This window comes from Scyliorhinus canicula, chromosome 6 (genome assembly GCF_902713615.1).
Source record: "Scyliorhinus canicula chromosome 6, sScyCan1.1, whole genome shotgun sequence".
In the NCBI taxonomy this organism is placed as follows: domain Eukaryota; kingdom Metazoa; phylum Chordata; class Chondrichthyes; order Carcharhiniformes; family Scyliorhinidae; genus Scyliorhinus; species Scyliorhinus canicula.
Window position 1 is genome coordinate 5,078,906 of NC_052151.1, and position 18,280 is coordinate 5,097,185.

At 43.3% G+C, this 18,280-nt stretch overlaps 1 protein-coding gene across 9 annotated transcripts in view; it reads left to right on the plus strand.

The window, feature by feature from the left end:
• LOC119966963 (WD repeat-containing protein 26) overlaps positions 1 to 18,280 on the plus strand; it is a 208,141-nt gene that overhangs the window by 103,599 nt on the left and 86,262 nt on the right. For all 9 annotated transcript variants that reach the window (XR_005460880.1, XM_038798916.1, XM_038798917.1 and 6 more), the window contains exon 9: positions 1,587 to 1,706. Coding sequence is in view for 8 of the 9 variants with exons in the window: in XM_038798916.1 (XP_038654844.1) it covers positions 1,587 to 1,706 (120 nt within the window). In the remaining variant the exon portion in view is untranslated. The remainder of the gene's footprint in view (positions 1 to 1,586; positions 1,707 to 18,280) is intronic.

Genomic DNA, 18,280 nt, shown 5'->3' on the forward strand with positions numbered 1-18,280 from the left:
CTCGTGCAGGTCTTTCCCCTGAAGAATAACGCCACTGATGGCAAACTGTGTCTTAATTGCCATTCTTCCACCATTCTCTTTTCTCTCCTCTCTTTCTCTCTCTCTCTCTCTCTCTTCCCCCCCCCCCCCCCCCCCCCCCCCCCCCCCCCCCCCCCCCCGCCCTTTGCGTCCAAGTATCACCATGTATTTTCCCTATTCATACACCTGAAGTTGTAGATCTTTGCATGCACTGCTTTGGAAATTGGTCAGTTGCAGGAGTTTGAGCTGAATTATCTTTTTTTTTTAAACCGTCTTACAAAGAACAGCCTGGTGTCTCATGGGTGATTAGATTTGAGATTTATGATTCACAAAATCAGTGCAAAATGGCTCTGATCCATTGGCACCTTTTGAATGCATAAAGTTGGCATTCTGTTGCAGACTGTTGCTTGGCGTGCAGAGCAGCATAAAAGATGCTCCACCCACTTAAGTTCTTGGATGCAGTGCAGTTGAGAAAGGACAGTAGTCTCCAATCTGTTCAGTGCCTGGTTCAAAATGACATGGAAACAAATCATGCATAATCGAATGTTATTTGAGACAAAACGGGAGGAAAATGTGAAAATAAAATAAAATTAGCAGCAAATTAAATTTTTACGTAGAGGTATTTGAAATTAACTAAGCCCTTAAGTGAGAAGACCATCAGTGTTACAATGAAGATTTTGGTGATCCATAATGGGCTTGTGGAGTTTTCAGAAGTACATTTAAATTTTGAAAAAATGCACTAAAATTGGTTTGGACTATAAATGGAGCATTTTCAGCCTCAAAGCTTGTGAAAACCTGACAATAAAAGGTGGAAGGAAAAGATCAAAGTAATAAACACTCACGAAAATTTCACAAGAAAATTGCACTTTCTTCCTATCACTTAATATTGCAATAAATAAGCCTGACAACACCGATCAATCATATGTATAGTGGCCTTTAGAGCAAGAGGAATAGAACACAGGAGCAGGGACATCTTGCTGCATTTATACAGGGCCTTGGTCCAATCACATCTGGAATATTGTTTTCAGTTCTGGTCTCCTAATTGGAGAATGGGTGAAGGAAGTGCAGTGAAGGATTACTAGACTGATTCCTGGGATGGCAGGACAGATGTATGAGGAGAGAATCAGTCAGTTTAGATTATGTTCGCTGGAGTGTAGAAGAATGAGGCGGAGGAATCTCATAGAAACCTAAAATTCTAACAGGACTAATCAGGGTAGTTGCAAGAAATCTATTCCTGATGGCGGGGTGGGAGTCCAGAACCAGGAGTTACAGTCTGAGCATTGATTATGTTTTCAAGAAGGATATAGCTCTTGGGGCTAAAGGGATCAAAGGATATAGGTTGCTGAGTTGGATAATAAGCCATGACAATACTGAATGGTGCAACAGGCTTGAAGGGCTGAATGGCGTACTCCTATTTTCTGTGTTACTATCTGAAAAATCTGGATCTGTATATTTATAATACTGAAATCTGATTTCAGCATTGAAGAAAACCGTGACTCCGCATAGTTGTATTACTTTTGACCCCAGAACCCATTACACTCGGTGAGTTAAATGTTTCCACTTTGCAGACGGGGGAGCTGAGAACCAAGATGAGCCAGTCCCATGAGGATAGTCTGACAAGTGTGGCTTGGAACCCAGATGGAAAACGCTTTGTGACGGGTGGGCAACGTGGACAATTTTATCAGTGTGTAAGTTACTCCATTTACCTTGTGTGTGTATATATATATATATATCAGTGTGTAAGTTACTCCATTTACCTTGTATATATCAGTGTGTAAGTTACTCCATTTACCTTGTATATATCAGTGTGTAAGTTACTCCATTTACCTTGTATATATCAGTGTGTAAGTTACTCCATTTACCTTGTGTCTGTGTGCTTACTCTTTGTCAAAATTTCTATTTCGGAAAATGACTATAATTGGACTTGTCAGCTTTCTTATACTTCTACAAAACGGGTTTATTTGGCGCTTAAAACATTTCTGACATTCACATATTTTGGAGTATTATGTAAAGTTTGTCGTCCTATCCACGACTCCAGGATTCTCCCAAAGAGAAAATAGAATCCTTGGCTTTTTTTCTCCACAACAGCTTCCTTAAACCTCTTCCTCGTCCATCGTCACCTCTAACTGGTGCAAATAGCTTGCATCATGCCAATCTTTGTGACACTCAGCTGTTTCTGTTGCTCCTTAACCTTGATCACCAAGCAAAACATCTCTCCTGTCCTGTCACTGAATCCAAACCCTGCTAAAACACTGAATAGATTTTTCAAAATTAATTCATGGGATGTGGACGTCGCTGGCTGGCCCAGCATTCGTTGCCCATCCGTAATTGCCCTTGAGTGGCTTCTTTGGCCAATTTGGGGTGCATTTAAGAATCAACCACATTTCTATGGATCTGGAGTCACATATAGGCCATACCAGGTTAAGACAACAGATTCCCTTCCCTAAAGGACATTAGTGAACCTGATGGGTTTTTATGGCAATTGGCAATGGTTTCATGGTCGTCATTAGGCCTCCCATTCCCGATTTTTTATTGGATTCAAATTTCACTATCTGCTGTCACTAACCATGGGCACAAATACTTTTTGTGGCTCTGATCATGGTGAGCTAACCCTTCTCAACCCCAGCTGCAGCCTTCAATAAAGCTGTCTAAACAATCTTCCTCCATAGCCTCTTCACCATTGCACGGTTAGGCAGGCTTTATACATTGCTCAGTTTTTGTCGTCAGAGTATCTTCAATAATAGCTTGTCTTTGCATCTCTTGACCCTTTATCTCTAGAACCCCCCCCCCCAAAAAAAATCTATCCATGTTCTCTCAAACCACCCCACCCCTGCTTCCTGCTGTACATGCTGCTCCTTAGCAGTAACAGCCGCAACAGATACAAGAACAACTTACACGGGTACACTGATGAAACCTGGTTTTATCTTTCTACTGCCTCTGTTGATTTCTCCCCTGCCTCTGGCTGACTGCTTGTCTGACCTTTAAAACTAGGGGATCTGCAATGTAAGTAATACTGACAGCTGAAGAAACTTATCTTGCACACAAGGTTGAGAATTAGTCATCTAAAGTATTTGCCTCAGCATCAGCCTCGTCTGCTGATGGCTGGTGCCTCACCCGTCTCTTTGTTACACAAAAACTCATGCTAACCTACTGCTGACCAACTTCCCATCCACTCAAAACTTCGCTTATCAACCCTGTCATAATATACACCAGTATATCATGGTGCAGATACACACTGATGGACACACACAGGGACCAATCAACATGTACAAACACCGCAGCCAATCACCAGTTAGAATACACACACTATAAAGGCAGAGGGCACCACGGTTCCCGCTCATTCTGGGTGCTGCCTCTGAGTGTAACAACTCATCCAGCCCAGCACAGACACGTGCTGAGAGAATCAACTGGTTCGAACAAGGCTTAGGTCTCTAGTGTAAGTTAGCATCATTTAGACCCACAGTCATCGTGTGTTAGTTAGTTAGAAGTAGTTAATAAAATTGAGTTGAACCTTCATCAGTGTTGGAAGTGTCTGTTCATCTCTCAAGTCTACTCTAGCCAACACTTCAAATCCTATCCTTACTGGCTATACTAGCTCCTAATCTTGCAAAGCCTCAAGTTAAATTTCTTCTTCTTGTATTTAATTCCCATCATGGTTTTTCCCCTCCCTTGTTTTCTAATCTTCATTTCCTATGCATCTACTCTCCCTGAACTTCCTATTTCTCTGACTTGTTACCTGTATGTTATTCCTCTTGCTTTTCCACAACTTTAGCTGCCTGGACCTATCCTCTGGAATTCCTGGTTCAAAACCCCCTGCACCTCTCCATCCTCCTCTCAGGCTTCCTTAACCCTCCTCTCAGACTTAACGTGTTTAAAATTTGAAGGGGGACAAAGTAGATAAAATTAACTTTTCAGTGATTGAGAGAGCTTGAATGAGTGGATCATAGAACCATACAACAGAAGAGGCACTTTGGCCCATCAAATCTGCAGTGACAAAAGAAAAACTACTTTAATCTACACTAATCCCACTTCCCAACACTTGGCCCAAAGTCTTGAATGTTATGGCATTGCAAGTGCTTCAAGTATTTTTTAAAGATTGAGGTTTCCTGCCTCAACTACTCTCCCAGGCAGTGCATTCTGGATTCCCACCACCCTCTGGGTGAAAGATTGTTTCATTTCTGTCTACCCTGTCCTTTTTAAAAAATTAATTGAACGTGGGCGTCGGCAACATTTATTGCCCATCCATGATTGCCCTTGAGGGGATAGTTAAGAGTCAATTACATTGCTGTGGGTCTGGAGTCACATGTAGGCTAGACCAGGTAAGGACAGCAGTTTCCTTCCCTAAAGTACATGAGTGAACCAGGTGGGTTTTTACGACAATCGACAATGGTTTCATGGTCACCATTAGACTTTTAATTCCAGATTTTTATTGAATTCAAATGTCACCATCTGCAGTGGCGGGATTTGAACCTGGATCCCCAGAGCATTACTCTGGGTCTCTTGGTTTACTAATTCAATGACAATATCACTACTCCACTGCCTCCCCATTTCCCTCATAATCTTCTCTGTTCTTTCAGGTCCCCTCTGTTCTCTGCTCCAAAGAAACAACCCTAGCTTATCCAGCCTCTCCATGGCTAAAATGCTCCATGCCAGGCAACTTCCTGGTGAATCTCCTCTGCATCCTCTCCAGTGCAATCACTTCCTTACTATAGTGCCGTGACCAGAACTGAATACAGTACTCCAGCTGGGGCCTAACCAAAGTCTTGTACACTTCCGACATAACCCCCTTCTCTTATAATCTATGTCATGACTGATAAAAGCCACGACTGGTAAAGGCAAGTGTCCCGTATGCCTTAACTACCCTATTCACATGTCCTGGTGCCTCCAGGGATCTGTGGACAAACACCCCATGATCCCTCTGAACTTCCCACTGTCCTGCCATTCAGTGAATACTCCTCGTGTTACTCCTTCCTAAGTATAGATGCAAAATGAAATTAAAGTAATGCAGAAAGAGCTGAAGAAACGTATTTTGCACAAGGTTGCGAGATCGGCATGCACTATAAGAATTAGTAATCTAAAGCAGAGACCACGTCAACTTTGAACAATAGGTTATATAGGTGGTTGAAGAACAGGAGATTTAGGGATATAGGAGCATAGCATATTTACACAAAGGATGGACACCAACATGGGTTGGGTCGAAGTACCTGTTTCTGTGTTGTGCAGGAAGTGCAGTTACCTCTTGAAGGACTTGAGGAGTTCAAAGCAGGTGCTTATCACAAGAGCTAAAAGGTAATTGGGTGGCCATTTTATATCCTTCAGGGGTACAGCTTGCGAGCCCATTCAGTTCAACAATAGTCAGCATGAGTGTACTTGCTTGATGTTGAAAAAAAATGTTCTCAATGTAATGACCAATGCACTATCCATTACTGGAGTGTTTGAGTCAAATTCTTTTAGATGCCAGCCAGTGACTGGAGCACATGCATCTGGTTACTGTAATGTGTAACGATCATTGCAAGAGTGAGAAGGAGCAGAGCATGGCACTTAATGTGCTTTGTCAGGGGTAAAAGCAAGCTCTCAATCATGAGTGTCACTATCTGCAAGTTAAACATGCAAGTCTTCTATATATTTTGGTAGCTAGTCCTTTGGGACGTTTCATATGTGCAAATTCCTTGTCTGAGTGCACTTCAGTCAATTCAGCAGAAGCCTATTGTTACTGCAGTATCATAAACTGAAGACAAAAACGTCACATTTCAGTATATCAGCAGGGTGGGTGTGTTGACCTATATATTTGCTGAACTCTTTAATATAAACCAGTTGAGGCTTGTCTGTAATGGGATTGATGGCACGGTACAAGGCACTGAATTTTTGCTTAAATCAGGGATTCTTTGTTTTGAGAATGCTTTAAGTGATCCAGTTACCCAAATGCTACAAAGTTCACTGCTGACCTTAACTGGATCAAACTGTTTGGCGTGTTTTGTTGCAATCTGTGCTGTTCACATTGTTCTTCACTTCACATCCCCAAATATGCTACTGCTTTTGTTAGAGTCTCTTGCAAATCTGTTGCATCCCTTGTAAACAAACATCCTGAGAACAATAGCCTCGTTATACAATAGATTAGTAACCCAGAGCAGCAGAGAATTTAAACTTGGCTATTGGCACGTGGGCACCTTTGGCAAGGTCAACACTCACTGCCTTTGCGAGGAAGGTGCCTCCTTGAACCGCTGCAGTCCGAGTGTAGGTGCACCCACTGTACTTAAACCGGAACTGCGGCCCAGCTGGTTGGGGGACGGTTTAGCTCAGTTAGCTGAAAAGCAGGCTCATGATACAGAGCTATGCCAACAACGCAGGTTCAATTCCTGTACTGGCTGAGGTTATTCAAGAAGGCCCGTCTTCTCAATCATGCCCCTCGCCTGAGGTATGGAGTTCCTCCAGTTAAATGACCACCAGTTAGATCTCCCCTCAAAGGATGAGAACCCCAAACAATCTTTCAATCTTTAAACCTGCGAGTAAAGGATATTTCACCCCACGAGCTATGACTGAACAATAGGTATATTTTATGTTAAAACAAACTTTAATTTAAACACTGTATTGACCACATTAACATAAGAGAAATAGCTTCACAATGATCAGTTAAACAGTTCTTAAGGAATAATTTTAATTTACTTTGTACTCCTGTCGCTAATTCCAAAAGTTCAAATGCCACTTATGAAGTTAACAAAAGAGGTTACTTGCTTATCTCTCTCTTGACCATTTGGAGCGAGAGACACAGTTCAAGAGCAGATCCAGTACATTTCTGTCCTGTGAAACTCAAATCCATGGCAAACTGCTAAAACTACAGACAGACCTGTCTCCTTTCATCAATTACATCATCTGTATCGTACTAAGTTCCATGACCGGCTTGGCTAGGGCTAAATACAATCCTTCATAAATGATCTACACTACTATTCCATTTGTCTTTTATCTGTAACAAGTGGAGTGAATTATGACCTCAACTTTACGACTCTTTAATTACAGCTTTAGTAGGCACACTGTTTGTATGTATTCTAGTGCCCCAAATAAGAAATATATCACAATTTCTACATTCATCACAGTGCCGAGGGTGGCACGGTGGCGCAGTGGTTAGCACTGCTGCCTACAGTGCTGAGGCCCCAGGTCACTGTCTGTGTGGATTTTACACATTCTCCCACTGTCTGCGTGGGTTTCACCCCCACAACCCAAAGATGTACGAGTAGGTGGATTGGCCACTCTAAATTGCCCCTTAACTGGAAAAAAATAATTGGGTACTCTAAATTTTTTTTAAAAAGGAATCAAAACTTCATCACCGTGGGGCCATAACCAAAATCGAATGCAGGGCACCAGCATTTCCTCGCTTTTATGGAAATTACAACATGATTTCCAGAAGCCATCCCTTTAAGAACAATTACAGCTAAGATACTGGTATAGAGTTAATGCAATTTTTTACTCTATACTCGTTACCGATGGAGACAAAGTCGGATGAAGGTTTTAATTTCAGGTCTTGTTTAAAATAGTTAAAAGTCCACAACATATCATCCACAAACACAAGGAGCTTTAGAGAGGCATCAACAAACTCTCCAAACCATGTTTATAGTATATTGTCATGAATATCCCTGTGATTGGGACAAAGGACTGGTCTTTTATTTGTTGCCCTAGATTCACCGAATGAATCTACTGGTTTTAGTCATTTTGAATTTATTTATAGATGTGAGGTAAAAGGTCCTCTGAAATTAATCAAAGAAAAGTTTTCAGGAAAGAGGGACGAATCCTCTGTTAGATTTGTTGTCTGTGTTCCAGGGACGGCTCACGGAAGCCTGCAAAGTGGCTCAAGAACATCTCAACGGTTTCTCAAACAAAGATGAAGGAATGGGCAGATAAGCAAACTGTGACCTGAACATTGCAACCAGGGGCTGAAGTGTTAGTTATTACCTTTACAGGGGGAATCTCCTGTAAGGCCGTTCACTCACTGCTCCATTACCTTTACAGGGGGGAAACTCCTGTAAGGCCGTTCACTCACTGCTCCATTACCTTTACAGGGGGAACTCCTGTAAGGCCGTTCACTCACTGCTCCATTACCTTTACAGGGGGAAACTCCTGTAAGGCCGTTCACTCACTGCTCCATTACCTTTACAGGGGGAAACTCCTGTAAGGCCGTTCACTCACTGCTCCATTACCTTTACAGGGGGAAACTCCTGTAAGGCCGTTCACTCACTGCTCCATTACCTTTACAGGGGGAAACTCCTGTAAGGCCGTTCACTCACTGGTCCATTACCTTTACAGGGGGAAACTCCTGTAAGGCCGTTCACTCACTGCTCCATTACCTTTACAGGGGGAAACTCCTGTAAGGCCGTTCACTCACTGCTCCATTACCTTTACAGGGGGGAAACTCCTGTAAGGCCGTTCACTCACTGCTCCATTACCTTTACAGGGGGGAAACTCCTGTAAGGCCGTTCACTCACTGCTCCATTACCTTTACAGGGGGGAAACTCCTGTAAGGCCGTTCACTCACTGCTCCATTACCTTTACAGGGGGGAAACTCCTGTAAGGCCGTTCACTCACTGCTCCATTACCTTTACAGGGGGAAACTCCTGTAAGGCCGTTCACTCACTGCTCCATTACCTTTTCAGGGGGAAACTCCTGTAAGGCCGTTCACTCACTGGTCCATTACCTTTACAGGGGGGAAACTCCTGTAAGGCCGTTCACTCACTGCTCCATACCTTTACAGGGGGAAACTCCTGTAAGGCCGTTCACTCACTGCTCCATTACCTTTACAGGGGGGAAACTCCTGTAAGGCCGTTCACTCACTGCTCCATTACCTTTTCAGGGGGAAACTCCTGTAAGGCCGTTCACTCACTGCTCCATTACCTTTACAGTGGGAAACTCCTGTAAGGCCGTTCACTCACTGCTCCATTACCTTTACAGGGGGAAACTCCTGTAAGGCCGTTCACTCACTGGTCCATTACCTTTACAGGGGGAAACTCCTGTAAGGCCGTTCATTCACTGGCCCATTACCTTTACAGGGGGGAACTCCTGTAAGGCCGTTCACTCACTGGTCCATACAAGGTCATTCAAAGGGTTGGTAAAGTAAATTATTTAATAGACACCCCAGATCTCAAGAAAAGCAATCCAATGTGTCATATTGATATGTTAAAGCAGTACCATCATAAAGAGGAAGATGACAAAGAGCAGGTATGTCAGGTTGTAAGTACAGTGAAGGATGAGAGTGACAGGTAGAAGGAGATTTAGACAGTTCACACATTAAACCTCCTACTATCCGATCAGTAACTATCAGCTAAATATATTCGGACATTCCTTATTAAGACAGATTTGTTGGAAGGATACTGTCAAGTACCTTTAACATCTTGAGCTAAGGAGGTATCAACTTTGTCACACCGAATAGGCTATACTAATGACAGGTAATAGCATTCGGGCCAAATATTGCTCCAGCCACTTCTGAAGTAGTCACTAATATTTCTAGATGTGTGATCTACCTGGATGATGTATTGGATTGGATTGGATTTGTTTATTGTCACGTGTACCGAGGTACAGTGAAAAGTATTTTTCTGCGAGCAGCTCAACATATCATTAAGTACATGGGAAGAAAAGGGAATAAAAGAAATTACATAATAGGGCAACACAAGATATACAATGTAACTACATAACACTGGCATCGGATGAAGCATACAGGGTGTAGTGTTAATGAGGTCAGCCCATAAGAGGGTCATTTAGGAGTCTGCTGACAGTGGGGAAGAAGCTGTTTTTGAGTCTGTTCGTGTGTGTTCTCAGACTTTTGTATCTCCTGCCCGATGGAAGAAGCTGGAAGAGTGAGTAAGCCGGGTGGGAGGGATCTTTGATTATGCTGCCCGCATTCCCCAGGCAGTGGGAGGTGTAGATGGAGTCAATGGATGGGAGGCAGGTTCGTCTGATGGACTGGGCAGTATTCACGACGCTCAAGTTCCTTGCGGTCCTGGGCCGAGCAGTTGCCATACCAGGCTGTGCTTTCTATGGTATTGATTTGCAGCTACACTTGGAAAGACAACCAAAAACAATTGGAAGCTCAATTTAAACAATTGCAGTTAGCAGGTCCAATAATAAACCTTGCCAAGTTGAGTTTGTGAAAGCATGAGTAACTTAATTAGGACATATTATAAGGCGAGGATAAGTGTTTCCCAGAACAGCAAACGTACAGGCTTTGATAGTATTCCCTGTCTTTACAGCTTTAATAGATACGAGGGCGAAAACAAAATGGGAAATCATGACAATATTAAAGATGTGCAGCTTCTATTGTAAATTCATACCAAGCTTCAGCAAAATATCTGCTCCACTAACTATTTACTGCAAAAGAAAGCAAAGGGAGTATGGTCAAGAGAGTGCCAGACAGTGTTTGAGAAATGAAATCAAATCGCTTATTGTCACAGTAGGCTTCAAATGAAGTTACTGTGAAAAACCCCTAGTCGCCCCATTCCGGCGCCTGTTCAGGGAGGCTGGTACGGTAATTGAACCGTGCTGCTGCCCTGCCTCGGTCTGCTTTAAAAGCCAGCTATTTAGCCCACTGTGCTAAACCAGAAGCTGAAGGAAATTCAGAACATAGCAACAGGAGTAGGCCATTCAACCTGTCAGGCCTGCTGTGCCATTCAACAATGACTGATTGAACATTTTAATGCCTTTTAAACCCACTATCCCCATAAGCCTTTATGTTATAGAAATCTGATATTGATCAATCTCTGCTTTAAACATACTCAAAGACTTAGTTTCCCCAGCCCTATGGTGTAGAGAATTCCGGCGATTCACACATGCAAATAAATTACTCCTCATCTCTGTTCTATGTGGCATCCCCCTATTCTAAATGGAATCCCCTTTATTTTGAAGTTGTGCACCTTGGTTCTAGACTCCCAACCATGGAAAATGTCTTGGTTGCATCTACCCTATCTATTCCTTTAAATATTTTGCAGGTTTCAATGAGATCACCTATCATTCTTCAAAACTCTAGATTTTCATTTCATTTTCATACCTGCCTCCCCGAACAGATGCCGGAATGTGGCGACTAGGGGCTCTTCACAGTAACTTCATTTGAAGCCTACTTGTGACAACAAGCGATTTTCATTTCATTTTCATACCAGCCTTCCCGAACAGGTGCCGGAATGTGGCGACTAGGGGCTTTTCACAGTCACTTTATTTGAAGCCTACTTGTGACAAACGCTGTCTGGCACTCTCTTGACCAGACTCCCTTTGCTTTCTTGCTCTAGAGGGAGTGCAGCGATTACTAGACTGATTCCTAGGATGACAGGACTAACGTATGAGGAGAGATTGAATTGGTTAGGATCGCTGGAGTTCAGAAGAATGAAACCTATAAAATCATAGAAACCTATAAAATTCTAACCTGGACAGGGTAGATGCAGGAAGGATGTTCCCGGCGGTGGATGTGTCCAGAACCAGGGGTCACAGTCGGAGGATCTGGAGTAAACCATTTAGGACAGAAATGAGAAGTTTCTTCACCCAGAGAGTGGTGAGCCTATGGAATTTGTTACCACAGGAAGTAGTTGAGGCCAATACATTGTATGTTTTTAAAAAGCAGTGTACTGCCAAAATTCCACCAACACGTCTCCTGTCCCACCAGGGCCCTATCATCCTTGACTACTGCTATACAAACGTAAAGGGTGCCTACCGATCTTTCCCCCGACTGCACTTCGGAAAATCAGACCACATCATAGTGCTCCTTCTCCCGGCATATAAGCAGAAACTTAACCATGAAAATCCGGTTAAGAAGGTCATGCAGTGCTGGTCTGGGTCAACAGAAGAGCTCCTACATGACTACTTGGAGATAGTGGACTGGTCCATATTCAAGAGCTCAGCAAGCCCAACTGGAAACTATGGTTTAGTCGGGAGATTCACTCCTACAGGCTACAAGGAAGTGCAGAGTAGAATCTCTGGCAACAGAGTACCCCTCCCCGATGAACTGAAGGCATTCTATTCTCGTTTCGAGCAGGAAGCCAACAGTGTTGTCAACTGCCCCAACAGCCATGCACGCACCCATACCTACCCTGACAGCATCAGAAGTCAGATCAGCCTTCTTGAAAATGCACCCACAGAAAGCAACGGGTTCTGACACAGTCCCTAGTTGTGCATTCAGATCCTGCGTGGACAAACTGGCAGCTATGTTCGCGAACATCTTCAACCTCTCCCTATTCCGTTCCGAGGTTCCCACCTGTTTCAAGAAGACCACCATCATACCATTGCCAAAGAGGAATCCGGCAACGTGCCTTAATGACGATTGTCCGGTGGCCTTAACATCTATCATTATGAAGTGCTTCACGAGGTTCGTCATAAGACACATCAACTCCATACTACCAGAATGCCTAGATCCACTGCAATTTGCATCCCACCAAACCAGTCCACAGCATACGCTATCTCCTTTGCCCTATACTCATCCCTGGAACATTGTGACAACAAGGACTCCTCCGTCAGACTCCTATTCATTGACTACAGCTCCATCTTCAACACCATAATCCCAGCCAAACTCCTATCAAAACTCCAAAACGTAGGACTTGGCTCCTTCCTCTGCAACTGGATCCTCAACTTCCTGATCCATAGACCACAATCAGTAAGGAAAAACAGCAACACCTCCTCCACGATAGTTCTCCATGCCGGAGCCCCACAAGGCTGCCTGCTTGACCCCTTACTACCGGAGGTGTTGGTGGAAGCACCTTGATAAATATATGGATAGGAGGAAATTGAGGGATATGGACCCCAGAAATGTAGAACGTTTTAGGATAGACGGGTAGCATGATTGGCGCAGGCTTGGAGGGCCAAAGGGCCTGTTTCTGTGCTGTATTTCTCTTTGTTCTTTGTAATCTATAGAATTTTGGAAGATGATCACCAATACATCCACTAACTCTGTAGCAACCTCTTTCAACACCCTGTATGGATAATATCAGACCCTGGGGACTTTCAACTTTCCGCTCCATTAATTTCTCTAATACAACTTTGTACAAATTTCCTTCAACTCTGCATTCTTCTTGGTTCCTGGGTCACTGCATCTGGGATATTTCCTTTATCTTCCTTGGCGAAAAAGGATCGAAAATAATTTTGCTTCTCTGCCATTTCTCTATTCCCCATTATGAACTCTCCTGACTCTGCCTGCAATGGACCACATTTGTCTTAGCCAAATCTTCCTTTTTACATACTTATAGAAGTTTTTACAATCCTTTTTTGCTAGATTGCATTAATGTTCTGTTCTATTTTTATCAGTTTCTTGGCCTTCTTTTGAAGTATTCTTAAAAACCTCCCAATCCTCAGGGTTACTACTATTTCTGATAAGTCTTTTCTTTTTGATCTTTTTTTAAATTTAGAGTACCCAATTCTTTTTTTTCCTATTAAGGGGCAATTTAGCGTGTCCAATCCACCTGCCTTGCATATTTTTTTGTTATGGGGGCAAAACCCACACAATCACAGGGAGAATGTGCAAACTCCACACGGATATTGACCCAGAGCCAGGATCAAACTTGGGACCTCGGCACCGTGAAGCTGCAGGGCTAACCCAGTGCACCACTGTGCCGCCCTTACTTTCCTTTTAATCTTAAATAATCCTTAACTTCCTTTGTCAGCCACAGTTGACTGTCCTTTTTGGGCTTTTGCACCCTGAAGAAATGTATAGGTGCTATAAACTATGTAATATTTGTTGGAAGACTATCCATTGTCTCTGCACAGTCACTACCTTTAATTGTATTTTGCCAATCCATCTCAGCCAAATTGTCCCTCATGTCTTCATATTTTCCTTTATTCAACAGTAACATCTTGGCTTCAGATTGAACTTCCTCATTTTTGTTTATTCATTTACGGGATGTGGGCGTTGCTGGTTCGGCTAGCATTTATTGCCCATCCTCCCTATTTTGATGCTCGCTAGCATGTGGAACTGGGAGTAATCCGGAGAAGTGCTCTTGAGGTCCTGCTGAGAAAAGAGTTGGCCAAGTAGACCGGACACAAATAATTGAGGGTAGGACAGTTGAGGAACAATGGCGGATATACAGGCACATATTAACTAAATCTCAATTAAAGTATGTTCCTGAGATGAAGCGGAATGGTTGAAGGGAGAAAAGTGTTCCATGGCTAAATTTTCATTTCAAAGAAGTCAAGGAAGACATAAAGGCAAAAACTAAGGCATACCACCCTGCAAAAGCTAGTAGTAAGCTGGAGGATTGGGAGAGCTTAAGGTTCAGCAAAAGGCTACTAAAATAAAATCAAAAGGGCTAAGATGAAGGAAACTAGCAGAGATCATAAACACTGAAACCAAAAGCTTCTATAAGTATATAAGGAGGAAGAGAATAGCTGAAGTAAATGTTGGCCCTTTAGAGGACGATACTGACAAGGTAATGATGGGGAACACCGGGATGGCGGAGGCACTGAACCAATATTTTGCTTCTGCCTTCACTGTAGAAAATAATAAAACAAAAAATCCAAAAACTATAGTTAATGCAGAGGAATTTGGTGCAATAGCATCACCAGGGAGACGGTATTGCATAAACTAATGGGATTAAAGGCAGATAAAACCTGATGGCCTGTACCCTAGGGTATTAAGGGAGGTGGCAGCAGAGATAGTGGATGCATTGGTTATGATATTTCTGAATTACCTGGATTTTGAAAGGATCTTGGTGGATTGGAAACACGCTAATATGATAACCCTATTCAAAAAGGAAGAGAGGCAAAAAGTAGGAAACTATAAAACTGGGAATTTGTTGGAATCAATCATTAGGGAGGAGATGACTAATCATTTGGAAAAACAAAGCTTAATCCACTAGTTTTATAAAGGGTAAGTCATGCTTGGCAAACATGCTTGAGTTTTTGAGGACGTAACCAGCAAGGGAGATAATGAGGAACCTGTGGATGTGGTATATCTAGACTTCCAGAAAGCATTTGACAAGGTGCCACATAAAAGACTGATCCAGAACGAGAGATCACAGGGGATTGGGAGTAGAGAACTAGATTGGATTGAGGATTGGCTGCCTGACAAAAAGCAGAGTGTCGGGGTAATTGGGTCCTTCTCTGGTCGGTGAACTGTAACTAACAGGGTGTTGCAGAGGTCAGTCCTTGGACCTCAACTGTTCACAATCTATATAAATTATCTGTAAGCAGGGACAGAGTGTAAAATAGCAAAATAGGTGAGAAAGCAGGCAGTGAAGAGGAGATACAGATTTTATAGGCGGATATCGATAGGCTAGGAGATTGGGCCAAAGTTTGGCAGATGGAGTTTAATGTAGATAAGTGTGAGGTTATCCATTTTGGCTGAAAAAATATTATTTAATATTAATATTATTTATTATTTAAATGGAAAGATGATTCAGAATGCATCTGGACAGAGGGATGTGGGTGTCTTTGTTCATGAATCGCCGAAAGTGGGTATGCAGGTACAGCATGTAATTTAAAAAGACAAATGGAATGTTAGCGTTTATTGCTATAAAGGACTGGAGTATAAAAGTAGAGAAGTGTTGTTGCAATTGTCTAGGGTGTTGGTGAGACCACATAGAATCATAGAATTTACAGTGCAGAAGGAGGTCATTCGGCCCATCGAGTCTGCACTGGCACGTAAAAGAGCACCCTACTTAAGCCCACACCTCCACATCTGGAGTATTGTGTCCCGTTTTGATCTCATTTGAGGAAGGATGTGGTGGCAATGGAGGTAGTTCAGAGGAGATTCACCAGATTGATTCCAGAGATGAAAGGGTTGACGTCTGAGGAGAGATTAAATCATTTGGGACTATACTCGCTGGAGTTTAGAAGGATGAGAGGGGATATGATCGAGGTATATAAAATACTAAGATAGATTGATAAAAGTAAACGTAGACAAAATGTTCCCCTTGTGGGGCAATCTAGAACGAGAGGTCACAGATATAGGTTGTGAGGCGGTAGATTTAGAACTGAGATGAGGAGGAACTACTTCTAACAGAGGGTGGTGAATTTGTGGAACTCGTTGTCCCATAGTGCGGTGGAATCTGGATCATTAAATGGTTTCAAGAGGGAGATGGATACATTTCTAATTTTTTAAGAAACTGGTTCAAGGGCTATGAGAACAGGCAGGGAGGTGGATTTGAGACCAAAAAGAGATCAGCTATGATCTGATTGAATGGCGGAGCAGACTCAAAAGGGCTGAATTGCCTACTTCTGCTCCTAATGCCTATGTTCCTAAAGGATAATATAATTGCTGATGTATTATCGAGAATATTTCTTGGGGAGAACCTCCATATGTTTACTGGGACCTGTGGCCTGTCTTCACCTAAGGGAGCTCTTAATTGACAGTGATGTGGAGATGCCGGCGTTGGACTGGGGTGAGCACAGTAAGAAGTCTTACAACACCAGGTTAAAGTCCAACAGGTTTGTTTCAAACACGAGCTTTCGGAGCACGGCTCCTTCTTCACCTGAAGAAGGAGCCGTGCTCCGAAAGCTCGTGTTTGAAACAAACCTGTTGGACTTTAACCTGGTGTTGTAAGACTTCTTACTGTGTTAATTGACAGTGTTCAACACTGTGGACTTAATTCCTTCCCTATAAAGTTTTTCCTTCTAAAGTTTTCCCTAACTGTCCACCTCTGCAGAGACTACTTGAGTGTCCTTTGTTTGTTTGTCTGTGTGTGCCTGTTTGCTGGGGAAAGCAAGAAAGTCCGGAAACAGCAGAGCCTGTAAAAGGAGTCAGTGACTTGAGTGAGTGCATGTTTGAACTTGGTTAATGCTGTACACTTTGTAATTAAATGCATTTGGAAATTTTGTTTCATTCCTTAAGGGTGGAGGTGTTGGAAAAAGCATAATTTCACAAATTTGCCTTTTCTTTTAAAATTTGGAAGGGTGTATTTGGATACTTGGAATTTTTTTTTTTTAAAAAGGTTACGTTCACCTCTGTGATTGGTGCAAAAATGTATTTTCCTGGAATTACCTGTCTGGCATGTAAAAAATAAACTCTCCGTAGTCCCAGATGATCAGAGGCTGCTTTCCCCTTTGACAGAGCTGACTAGTGGTAATTTAATCTGAGGGTCAACACACCTCAGGCGAGGGTCATGTTGAGAAGGTGAAGCCTTCATGACTGACTTCAGCCAGTACAGGAATTCCACTGTTTGCCTCGCTGTGTGTCACAATCCAGCTGTCCAGCCAGCTGGGCTAAACCGGTCCCCGACTGTCATGTGGTATTTGAGGGGGGAGCACTGTTTATTTTGGTCCAGAATCGCTTTAATTAATATGGGGTGTGTGTGTGTGTAGAGAGAGAATGGTAAACGAGACGGGGGGTGGTTGTGCCGGGGAGAATAATAAAACACAAAGGTTACTTATCGGAAATTACATGACCTGAGACAAGCTTTAAGTTTTGAACTGTTGGTTTTGAAATAAATTTTAGGGGAATAAGCTGGGAAGGTGGGTTGTCCTAGCTCGCTCTCTTGCCTTGTCTGAAATTCTTATGTATGGTTATCAATCTGTGCCCGGAGAATCCTCATATGAGTGTAACTTGTCTGCATTTGGAAACCTGCAGAGCTGAGATGAGAAGAATTTATCCAGCTCTGTTCTCTTTCACGCCAAACCTCTGTTGGGGAGAACCTCCGTACGTTAACTGGGACCAGTGGGCCTGTTTTCACACTAGGCGCTCTTAATTGACAGTTTTCCATAACTGTCCACCTCTGCAGAGACTACTTGTGTGTCCTTTATTTGTTTGTGTATGCCTGTTTCGTGTGCTGGGGAAATTTTAAGAAGAGATTGTCTACTGGACACGTGCTCCAGTGAGAGTGCAATGCGGCCAGTAGACCCCAGGAGAGGCCTCCTGCCGACTTCACAGCAGTGTTCATGCCTCGCAGGATATACCCAAGTCCTGCGAGGTGTCGAAATCCTGCCCAAAAGGGCAGTGGCTAAACGGCGTGCACCAAAGTAGGGTTTAAACCTATTTGGGTGAGTTCATCCGATATTTATTGGCCTCCCAAGCGAGGCTACAGCTGGGAGCAGTTCAGTACTGGTCCACACAAATGTGAACCAGGTGGAACAGCACCCAGGAAGGGGGTCTCCCGGGCCATTGGAGGGCCCTGGGTGGTCAGTGCAGGGCAGTTCCCTGGAACGTGGGAATCTTGGCACTGCCACCCTGGGGTTGACGGATGAGGGTCGGGGGGGGGGGAGAGGAGCAGAAACCCCATAGCAGGGTATCCTCATTTTGGGGGTGGGGGGGTAGTGCCCATTTGTGTGGGGGGTGACATTGCCCATGGGTGAAGGGTGTAAGCTCACTTAGAGA